Genomic DNA, 11327 nt, shown 5'->3' with positions numbered 1-11327 from the left:
GGCGGGCGCGCAGCGTGCCGGGAGCGGTAGTCCCCCTGCGGCGCGCGCGCGCCGCCAGGCGGGCCGGGGCGTGTCCTCGGGGGTATATAGCCAGCCGGAGGGGCAGGGGGCTGCACTCTGCCGCCGCCGCCCCTCTCTCCAGCAGCTTCTATGCAATCCTCGGCCATCGCCGCTCCCCCCTGCGTTGAGCCCGTGCCGGCCTCCGAAACTAGGTAGGGCCGCGCGGGCTGGCCCCGGTTACGGTGTGTGCGTGTCGGGGACGGGGGGCATCAGGGGAGAGGGGGGGGCGCCTTCGGGCCGCAGGGCACCGGAGGGGATGGGGGGTAAGGAGGGCGGTGGGCCGGATTTCCTTAGGGGGAGGGCCGGGGGTGCCGGTCGGGCTGGCGAAGCTGCACCCCCTCCTCCCCCCCTTTCCTCCTCGCCGGCGGTGGTACCTGCGTCCCCCGTCCCCCCCTCGCCGTCTGTGGTACCTGCCTCCGCCGTCCCCCCCCGCCGGCGGTGGTACGTGCCGCCGCCCCGCTCCTCCGGCGCCAGCTGGGCCCGCGCTGCTCGCGCGGAGCCGCCACGTGACCGCTGCGCGGCCGCCGCCATCTTTGTTGGGGGCAGCCGACGCCGCGGGGCGGGCTGGGGGGGGGTGGGGGGGGGGTGGGGGGGGGAAGCGGTGTCACGTGACCGGCGGCCCGTGAGGAGCCGCCGCCGGGGTTTGGCGCCAAGGGCGGGGGCGGGGCCGGCGGAAGGCGGGAAAGGCCCCATTGTCTGCGCGGGACGGCGGGCAGCGGTGACACAGCCCCTCGCAGCCTCCCTTCGAACCACAAACACCACGCCGAGGGCCTGAGCCCGCTTGGGCTGGATGGGCACCTCTGATCCAGGCTCCTGGTGCTGCCTTGGCACCCCTGAGAGCTCAGTTGATGCCGTGAAATGTGTAGCCGGTTCTAAATGTGAATAAAAATACCTTTCGATTTTCTGTTTGCAGGATGGAAGAGGAATTGGCAGCTCCTTCCACATCCACAGACAAGACAGACAGGTGAGAAGGCCGCTGGAACTGTCAATTCTCAAATAACACATAATCCCAGAGTGTGAAATGCGAAGGTCACCCTAAAGATCACTTCTCAGACTTGAAGTTTCACTCCCGTGTGTGATGTAGGTGCTGAAAACATGTGCTCACCAGTGGTTTGCACGTATCTAGTGCATCAAGGCCTTTCTGATACATACATACTGATACATACAGAAATACTAGCTGTTCTTGAAGTTTTCAGTTTTTAATTAGTGTTGGAGAGGCGCAAGTATGCAGCTGGCATCTGATAGATGGTATTGCTGTGTGCAGCTTCTCTTGTCCCAGTCTGAGACATTGGGCTGGACCTTCTGGAAATGAAGCCATGCAAGATGCACTGAATTGAAGCTGACACTTGCATCTCTCATTCTTCTCTGATGCGCCATGCTGTGCTATGAAAAGTTTTAATTTGAGTTTATTCTTCTTTTTCTTGGTTTAGCATTGGAGTCTGGAGCACTGGTGCTCCATGGTGTGTTGGTGTGTAACTCCTAAAGTACGTTTTTTAGCAGCCTTTGTCACAGCAGATTCTGATACTTGTTGCAGTGATTGGATAAATTTGCCTGTCTTCCCTTGGTAATTGGAACTATCAGTTGTTTCAGATTCACACACACAAAACCAAACAAATCCCACCTACTCTGGTAGTTCCAACCACTGTAACGGATGCAGCTCACTATTCCATAAAGCAGACTAGGTTTTGAAAGCTAAAATTACTGTGAAAACTAACAGAATCCTTTATTTGATTTATTTTCCCTTCCTCCAGTATGGATGTGGATGGAGAATCAAAGAAACTATTGGGTTTGGGACAGAAGCACTTGGTTATGGGAAATATTCCAGCTGCTGTGAATGCATTCCAGGAAGCTGCAAGCTTACTGTGAGTAGTAGAATGTTCTGTGTGCTTTTGCTGGGCTTGGGCTTCAGCTTGGCTGTTCTTTGGATTATGCAAGAAATATTATGATTTTTACTTAACATGTTTATAATTTATAATGCAGCTGTGGAGGGGACAAACTAAAGTTACCCAAGAGTTGGACAGTGCTGTAGTTGGTGTGCAGTTTAGGTGGCTTTTGTGATAGGCATTGCCAGCAGAGTTCCCTAAGGAGGGAAAGGGATTTGATAGTTTATTATGCAGGGGTCTTCTCTAGTAACTTGTTCACTGGTCTTGATCAGTCTCTGTGAATGATGCTGTTTGGGTTACAGATTAATTTCCTCACTAGGGTGTTTGAGAGCCATATGTAACTGAGAGAAGCACTCAGTATTTGTTTAAAGGAATGGGAAACGAGCTAAGAAAGTGATCCTTTTGTTCTAGGAATATTTAATGTTCAAGTTCACATATCCAAATCTAAAGGTGGCACAGGCAAATAATTCTTTATTATTTTTGTAGGGGTAAAAAGTACGGTGAGACAGCGGATGAGTGCGCAGAAGCTTTTTTTTATTATGGAAAATCTCTCCTGGAGTTGGCAAGGTACGCCGACAGTTTGTCATTTGGTGAAGAGTGTGTCTGGTGTAACAGGATTTCACTCCGTTATGGACAGGATTGCCCTGGGTGGGATGGGCTGGGGCATTGCAGCTTGTGCAGTTCAAATAATGATATTAAAAGATCCAAGGGATAACAAGCTCCTGTTCCCTTTAGAATGGAAAATGGTGTGCTGGGAAATGCCTTAGAAGGGGTGCAGGTGGAAGAGGAAGGAGAAAAAGCAGAAGATGACTCTGCACTGCCAGCTGCTGATGGTATGTAAAGCTGCCTGCCCTGCCATGGAGGCTCCAGGCTGTGTTTTCTTGTTGGAACGATCCAAGTTTAGTCCATTGGTATCTTGGGTAGCCTGAATCACTCGTTTGAAACTCTTGGCAGTCTGAATGGACTCTGTTTCTGTTTGGTTTTTTTTTTAGTCTTGCTTAAAGATGAGCAAAGTCTGTAAAACATCTGCAAGGAGCTGGTCACTGAAAGCATGTGTTAAAGGGTCACCGGGTGTCTGTGTCCTGAACACTGCATTCAAACTCGCTTTCTTAAGCTTCACCGCTGACTCCAACTGCTTTGTAACCTTGTAGCAGTACAGTGTGTGTAGTCCCAGAGGTTAGAGTCTCTGTACAAGTCCCCAGAACAGTGGCTATTTTATGCTGCCTGCAGCTGGAGAGGATACAGGAGTTCCTGTCCATCCAGACTGTTAAAGCACTGGCACCTCTCGCTTAGCTGTGACTAAAATCGCTGCACAACCGCACACTGCTTGGGCGGCCGCTTGCAATGCTGCAGTCTGGGGAAGGGGAAGGGACTTGCTGAGATCAAGCAGCTATGTTGGTTGTCTCCTAATTCTTTATACTTGGAAAATGAAGCTTTTAGGAGTATCATCCAACTTGGTAACAAACCAGCACACTGGAGGGTCTTGAGGGTGGTGTTGTCAGTGCCCGTTAATGTTTTTATCACTAAACTCGAAGAAATGTTTATGCTTCCTCAATCATGTAGAAGAAGCGAGGGAGGAGTTGAGAGAACAGGTTTATAACGCCATGGGGGAAAAGGAAGAGGCTAAAAAGTCCACGGAAGAGTCTGCAGTACTCTCTGAGAAGGAAATCAAAAAAGAGGATGTTGAAATGAAAGAGATTAAAGAAGAACCCAAAGAAGCGGCCGCTGACAAGGATGCAAAACCCGAAGAGGCTGAAGAGAAGACTGAGATTTCTGTGGGAAAAGAAGAAACTTCAGAAGAGCAGAACAAGCAGATGCCTGTGAAAGAAGAGGCGGCTGTAGAAGAGAAAGAGGTAGAAGAGCAGAAGATGGTGCCTGAGGACAAGGTAGAGAAGGCAGCTGAGGAGAAGGAGAGAACGACAGAAGTGTCAGACAAGGAGGGAAAGGCAACTGGGGAAGAGGCTGAAGCAGAAGTAGCTGTGGAAGAGAAGGGAGAAACAGGAGAACAGGCAGCAGAAGCAACAGAAAAAGAGCCAGCTGTGGAGAAGGGAGAGGCTGTAGAAGGGCAGGCAGAGACAGCTGTGGAAGAGAAGGCAGAAGCACAGGCAGCAGCTGCTGTGGAACAGAAAGAAACTGCAGAGGGGGATGCAGAGGTGGCTGAACAGGAGAAGGCAGAAGAGAAACAAGAGCCAGTAGAGACAGTTACAGAAGAGAAACCATGTGAATCTAAAGAGACAGAGTCCTCAAAGGAACCTGTGCCCACAGAGGGTAAAGAGCCACCTAATGACTTGAAAGAAAAGGCTGAAGTTGCTGCTAAGGTAGAGAAAGAGGAAAAGAAAGGTGACCTGATGGAAGAGGGTGAAGGTGCTAAGGTAGAAAAAGAAGAGAAAGATGACCTGATGGAAGAGGGAGAAGGTAACACTGAGAGGCAAAAAGTACTTGTGGGTGGATGACTTGATGGATTTGGCTAACAATGGGTAAAAAGTGTTCCATTCAGAATTTTCTGTTTGCCTTAGAATAAGGAAAAGGCACAGTAAAGGGGCTCCTGAAGGACTTTACATACAAGTAAAGTTTCAAGGAACAGTGAATAGTCTCAGTTTCTCTAGACTAACGCTTAACTAACTGCAAAGCAAGTCTTACTTGAAAGCAAACTGACAGCCCTGTGAAATGTGTAAGTAATGGCTAGGCTGGTGGAGAATACTGAATGGATGTTCACTTGCATGCATCTGGGTGTATTGCACTAACCTTCACATAACTGCAAAACACAAATTGCCTCTGGTTATAGCTGTATTTTATTTTGAAATGGTGGTGAAAAAAACAGCTGAACACATAAATTTACTTCTTGGAAGAGAGGAACTCTTCAATTGAGTCTTTCTGATGGTCATTGCTAGCGAAAATTTAGTTGGAAAATCTAGACTTGATTTGCTGAAGGCTTATTGCTGCTCTAGTACAGTCTTTTGGCTGTCCAGCTTCTGCCCTTCTGCTTCCCTGCTTTATTATAGCTGTTTCCCGGGCTCTGTTACAGCAAGACTTGCACCCTTTGCTGCAGCAGTACTTTGTGGCCTTAGTGGGCCTGTGCCTTCTATTGCACAAGTCAATTGATGAACTGAACTTGCGACTTCGCTCGTCAGTAACTCATCCTCACAGGCAGTGCCTTACTTCAGGAGTGGCAAATGTTCAGACTAAACAGTTCTGGAGCCTGGAAGGATTTGTTCTGCTGAGCATAGTGAGCACTCAGTGGTGGAGCAGTGACCTAACAGGATGTCTGTGTGGAGAGAGGATGACTGAAAATAAACTGAGAGTAGTTACCTGCTCCTCACCCTCCGTGCTGAGAGGCTGCTTATGCACACACACTGCTGCTCTCTGCCCCGAGTCTGGCAATGTGAGGACCCTCTGGAACATCCTGGCCTGGTGCTGAGTCATTGCAAACTCCTCCCACTACTTAAATCTTGGCATCCTGACATCTCTTCTGTTTACCTTTATACAAGTGTCTTCATGTTCAAAGGTTTGGCCCTCTGAGTGGTGGGTGTGTGCTGGGAGTTAGACTAGCGAGTTCACAACCTCTCTAGTCACCCCCCAGTCAAGCTTGTGTTCTGGGATAGCCAGAGGTTGTGATACAGGAGTTGTGTGACTTCAGCCTGCAGACCAGCCAGTGCTCTGAAGTTATTAGCCATATTCCTTTACTGCACATTTTCCCAAAATGTCTTCTGCTGGTAGAACAGATGATGTGATGCTTCTGCACAGTGTCAAAAGTCAAATTAGTACTACACAAGAGGAGGTTCATTAACATTGATACTTAAATGCCTGACATAAGGATCATGAACTGAGAAACTGACTAATTTGTGTGCAGCTTGGCAGCTATCTTGCTGAAAACACTTATTTTCTGTAGCATGAAGTTTAGCAGTTGACCAGTGCCTCTACAGCTGCTCAAAATCTTGTGGCTTCAGTGAGAGCTGGCAACAGATTGGTGAGAACTGAATTCTGTGTACGTTTCTGTTCTTAATAGTAAGAAGTTGAACTTACGTGCTGCTTTAGTCTACAGTGCTGAACAGTTTCAGCAAGATGGCTGCTCCTGCTGAGACTTTATTGTATCTGCTCTTCTTACATCACACCCCTAACAACCTGTCACTGGAAGGATAAGGGTTGGCTATAACATACTCTGCCTGACTCCATGTTGAGCAAGCACAGCAACCAGAAGTGTCCTCATGCATCTACTTGCCTTCTAGAAACAGAAGAATCTGAAGAGGAAGATAAAGAAAATGATAAAGCTGATGATGATAAGGAGAATGAATTGACAGTGGAAGACAAGGTGAGGTTGCTGAGGTCTGACACCACTGCTCGTGGAAGGATGCAGTATTAGGCCTAAGTATGATGTTTATGTCCTTCTAAAAGCTCACTTGTTTTCATTTAGTTCTGTGTAGGAAAATACTTCTGAAAGCCAATATTGCTTAGGAATGGCCAGTGTTAGGCCTTATCTGCATTGTAGCATCTTGCTCAGCTGTGTCTGTGAACTTGGGTTTGTTCAGCTGCTCTGACACAAATGCTTGAGGTGTGCTGAGCTAACTTGGCCTGGTGGGGCGGGCAGGGAGAGCTGTTCTAGCCTGTTACTGAAGTTACTTGGAACAGTTAATTTTGTCTGCTTGTCCAGTAAGCTGGGATTAGGATGGGAATTGTTTAAGAAGTGTGGTGCTCCTCAAACCTGAGATGTACATTGATGTAGCAGTCAAAACACCTGGAAAAATCTGCAGCCTCTTAGAGTGGCACTAAGCATTCAAGATAATTGTCTGTCCCTTTCTCAGACTATTCTAACAAAGCTCAAAGGCTCATTAAAAAAAGCTGGACGGTGAACTTTATTTGGTTCATCTAAAGACAACCTTAACCAAGATCTTACTCTTGGGATAATACTGGTGCCTGGTGCCCTGTTATTTCTGGAAACAATTTAAGCATATCACAGAACAATGTGAGTTCATGTTCCATTGAAACATTTTTACTCCGGGCAAAGTCTTGGTTGATGCAGTAACCTCTTCTGCATATTTTTTCTTTTCTTTTTTTTTTTTTTTTTTCCTTCTAGTGGTGAAATGTTCACCTCTTGCAGAAATGGACTCCTTGGTAACACTGGTTGGGAATTTAGGGGTGGTGTTTGATGTGATCTATGAACAAGTCACTTAATCTGTCATGCACTTCTGGTCTTTACAGGAAAGTGAGGAGGATGAAATTGGCAATCTTGAGCTAGCCTGGGACATGCTGGAGTTAGCAAAAGTCATTTACAAAAGGTAAAGACTAAAGTTCTAATTTGGATATATGCCACAGAAGCTCAGTGTAAATTGGATGGTGGCGTAGCCAGTTAGAGAACATGGCATGCTCTGATCAGGATTTGAAAACTATTTTTTTCTTCTGACTGTAGGCAAGAAACAAAAGAAGCTCAGCTCCATGCAGCTCAAGCTCATCTGAAGTTGGGAGAAGTTAGCATTGAATCTGGTAAGTAATGTTAGTTCTCATGTGCAAAGTGTTTGGTTCTACTTTCTGTCACTGGGTTTTGTACTTTAAAATGAGCAGATGTAAGTTAAGGCTGTCAGGATGAGAACAAAGTAGATCATGATAATAGTTGCAGCCATGTGAGAAGCTTTGGAAGTAATGCTTGGTGCCTCAAATAGGATAGTCTGTGCTTTTGCAGAGCAGTGGAAAAAAAGTTTGAGTAAGAAGCAATGCGTTGCCAGCCTTGTGTTCTGCTTTCTGAAGTGACCAAACCTTGTTTATGAACTTAAGAGACTTGCTGAAATTGTCATGAAAAATAGTTGACTCTCTTAAACCTTTCCAAATCCTAGGTCAGGAAAGACTTATAGTCAGGAAAGACTCTTGTGTTACACAGCAGAAAAAAGGAGTGGGAGGCAAACCCCAGGTTTGTGCCTTGTAATGACTCACTTGCCTTTCATTTAAAAATGCATTCTAGTCTTGTTAAATCCAAATGTACACTTTCCCTGGGGCAGGCATTGGAAATAACCCAACAGGTTTCTGGGCCAGGGCTACAGAACAAGGGTTGTGTCTTATGTCACTGGAGCACATTTGGGGAGAGCTTGGCAGGAAGGTGGCACTGTCCTTAGCTCCAGATCCGTGTTGCCACTGGGACCAGTTACGTTCAGTTCTTGGTAGAAAGTGAAGCAGGAGGATTTGGTGCCTGCTTTGACTTGGCTAGTCAGTTTTCTGTGCTGAAATTAGACAAAGCACTTGTGAGAGAACCAGGGGAGCTGGCCTAGACAGTCTCTCAGGGGAGGCAGAGTCGTCACCTGATGGTCTGAAAGCAGCCCAGCACTGCTGTGTTCAGTGGTGATTCTGTTTGCAGACTGTATAATGTGTAACAAAACACAGAGTAACCAAATCAGGGTTTATGTGGCGCTGCTGTGGATAATTACTGAGGTTTGTAAAGACCTTGGGGCTTTCTCCTGTAGAAAACTACACACAGGCAATCGAGGAGTTCCAGGCCTGCCTGGCCCTGCAGCAGAAGTACCTGGAGGCTCACGACCGGCTGCTGGCCGAGAGCCACTACCAGCTCGCCCTGGCCTACCACTACAACAGCGACTTCGACGAGGCCGTGCTGCAGTTTGGGAAGTCCATGGAGGTCATAGACAAGAGACTGGGTACGTGGAATTCTGAAGCTGTCTAGTGAGTTTTCACAGGGCAAAGTAGTGAGGTGTGCTCATTGTCTGCTGTGTCGTGTTTTATCTGAAAGTGGTGAGACTACACCAGGGACGGAATTGGTAAAACTGTTTGTTAGCAGATAGTTTCCTCTGGATGTGGTAACTGGACAGTTACTTTGTCTCGAGGTGTTTTGCCCTGATAACTGTTTCATCCCAGCAATACTGACTGAGCGAATAAAGAAAGCGGACACTGGGTCCCCTGAGGACGAGAAGGAGATAGAAGAACTGAAGGGACTGCTTCCTGAAATCAAAGAGAAGATAGAAGATTCAAAGGAATCGCAGAAGAGTGCAAAAGTAGCTGAGCTAGGACTGAAAGCAGCTCTGGTGAGTGTGTCCTGTGGTTTCCTTTTGATCCAACCTTTCTTTCAGTGAAACTTAGAATAAGTCAGTAATGGAGGGGCTCAGACTTGATCAGGGACTGGTGGTTGCTCATAGGTGTTACCAGCCTGTGGTTGGCAGAAGGAAACTGAGGCAGCTGACATCTAAAAGGGTTTTTACTAAGAGCCCTGATACTAATTTTTCCAAACTAAACAGGAATTTGATAGGCTTCTGTGGCATTTAATGCATCTGGGCTAGAAATGATAGGTCAGGCAAATGTAGAGCACACGTTGCATCTGTCCTGTACAGAAGTGCAGAATCCACTGTTGGGATGGGAAGGACTTGGGCTTTCTGTATCTCACTAAGTTCACATGTATTGTCTGACACAATCTGTTTTTTTCTGCTTTTCTTAAGGTTGGAACTACATCTGGCTTTGCACAAAGTGAAGACAGTGGTTCTGTGTCCACAGTAAGTTAATCTGAAATGAATGTTGTTAATTCTCATCTGCTCTAAGGATTACTGGTTGTGTTTGCTCATGTGTCAGTGTGTGTCTTGTAACAGATTCCAGTAAGGAAAGGAGCTGATGGTGCATCTCAGTGTGTAACAGACATCTCTCATCTAGTCAGGAAAAAGGTGAGTCCAGAAATTACTTGTTATACAGGCAGTTTGTTTAGGATTTCTCAAAATTATGTGTTCTTAACTTAGCTGTATAATGGGAAAACACTCCAGAAGTAAAACCAGTAGTGTATGAAACTCCTTTCCACTGGGAGCCAATCAGTCTGGGAACCATCTGGCCTCCAGGAGACCATTCTTGGAGGTTCAGCACCCTGCCTGACCCACACTGCTGTAAATCTGACCCAGCTGTGTGGCTTCTGCAGGCATTCCCTGAACAAGAGTTTCCTCTGCTGAGGACCCTCAAGAGCAGCAGGGTCACTTGCAGATCCCAAGGAGAAGAAGGCAGGCAACCAGGCTGGGCTGGTTCTTTCCAAAAGGAAATTGTGTCTTGGACTTCGAATAAATATAAAAGCCATGCTGATGGTAGCTATAAACTGCCTCTTTAAGAGATCAGATATCGAGAACTTGGTTCCTTTAAGTGTTATGTGTTCTCTAGAAGTGTTTGCTGATGAAGCTCTTACAGGGGATACTCTCAGTTTTATGTTGCCTCTGTTCCATTGGTTTGTTAGTTCAGGTGTGCCTGGAGTGATTTGGAGCTGCTTTAGGTGATTTCAAATGTTGTAGAGGCCCTAAGTCTGCCCTGGAACAGTTACAGGCTCAGTGGTTGCACCTTTCTTGCACCAGGCTGTAACTAAAGATAACTCAGCTCTGGAGATCCTGGCACCTAAAGTGTCACTGTGGTCGAGACCTGGGTCTCAAAGCTCTGGTTAAACCCCAACACTGAGGAGTCTGTCCTGAGCCTGGCAAGCAGAGGTTGGGTAGATGATGTGGAGTGACTTCTAATGCTAAATTTCTCAAAAAGATTTAAACTTTGATTTGTACTTAGTGGACATTATAAACAATTTTGTCTTCAGAGGAAACCAGAGGAGGAGACTCATCAGGGAGACAATGAAGCCAAGAAACCCAAACCAGAACCAGCTGTCAATGGTGGTGGTGGGGACCCTGTCCCCCGTGGAAATGAGGTTGCAGAAAAAATGGAAGAGGAGGTGGGCAGCTGAGCCAGGAGTCTGGGCTGTGCTTTTTATTTTATTTCCCCTCTCTGTTCAGGGATGGTTCTTTGCCTGGTAGATGTCCTGGTTTTATTGCCTGCTGTCCTTTACAAGGTTTCCCAGATGAGATGAAGACTATTCCTAGTGGGCAGGATGCATGTTGTGCTGTGGTGCTGACCCTGTGTGGGCTGGACAGACCAGACCCATCCTTGTCACCTGTGGGGTGGGACAGAGACAGGTTCTGGGTGGTTTTTTGCTGGGCTCAACTCCAGCAGAGGGTCTTCCCCCAGTTTGTCATGTTCCTGGGTTTTATTACTTACCCCTGGGCTGCACTTGTTACTGTCAATGCTTTAGGGTAGTGTTGGGCTCTGGAGACTGGCAAAGTTCACACAGTTAAGTCTTCAAGTTACAGAACCCTTGGGCTGCTGCATGAGTTGGTGCTGTAAGACTGTGTCTTGTCTTTTAAAAACAAACCCTTATCTTCTCTTTTAGACAGAGAAAAGGCCACAAGCAGAATCAGGGGCTGCAGTTGAAAGCACAGTATGATAATGATTCTTTAACCTTGGACACTCCTCTCCTTACAAGGAAAATGGTTTTGTATATAGTGTATTTTTTCACTTTTTGGCAACTTTTGTATGACTTCAATAAAGATTGTAAGCAAATAGTCCCCATTTGGACCTTCCTCCTGTGACAGGTTCCAGCCTCTG

At 46.9% G+C, this 11327-nt stretch overlaps 1 protein-coding gene across 1 annotated transcript; it reads left to right on the top strand.

The window, feature by feature from the left end:
• The first annotated feature begins 14 nt into the window (after positions 1-14).
• On the top strand, positions 15-11282 carry LOC119704090 (nuclear autoantigenic sperm protein). Its single transcript, XM_038144807.1, has 15 exons — positions 15-212; positions 974-1024; positions 1812-1922; positions 2430-2510; positions 2679-2776; positions 3507-4358; positions 6170-6252; positions 7140-7216; positions 7348-7421; positions 8390-8578; positions 8796-8962; positions 9371-9424; positions 9518-9589; positions 10486-10617; positions 11113-11282. Exons 1-15 carry the CDS (start codon positions 151-153, stop codon positions 11164-11166), a joined length of 2157 nt encoding a protein of 718 aa, XP_038000735.1. The 5' UTR covers positions 15-150; the 3' UTR covers positions 11167-11282.
• The last annotated feature ends 45 nt before the right edge of the window (positions 11283-11327 follow it).

Source organism: Motacilla alba, chromosome 8 (assembly GCF_015832195.1).
Source record: "Motacilla alba alba isolate MOTALB_02 chromosome 8, Motacilla_alba_V1.0_pri, whole genome shotgun sequence".
In the NCBI taxonomy this organism is placed as follows: Eukaryota; Metazoa; Chordata; class Aves; order Passeriformes; family Motacillidae; genus Motacilla; species Motacilla alba.
The sequence above is the reverse complement of the archived record's forward strand: the minus strand, read 5'-3'. Positions and strand labels throughout refer to the sequence as shown.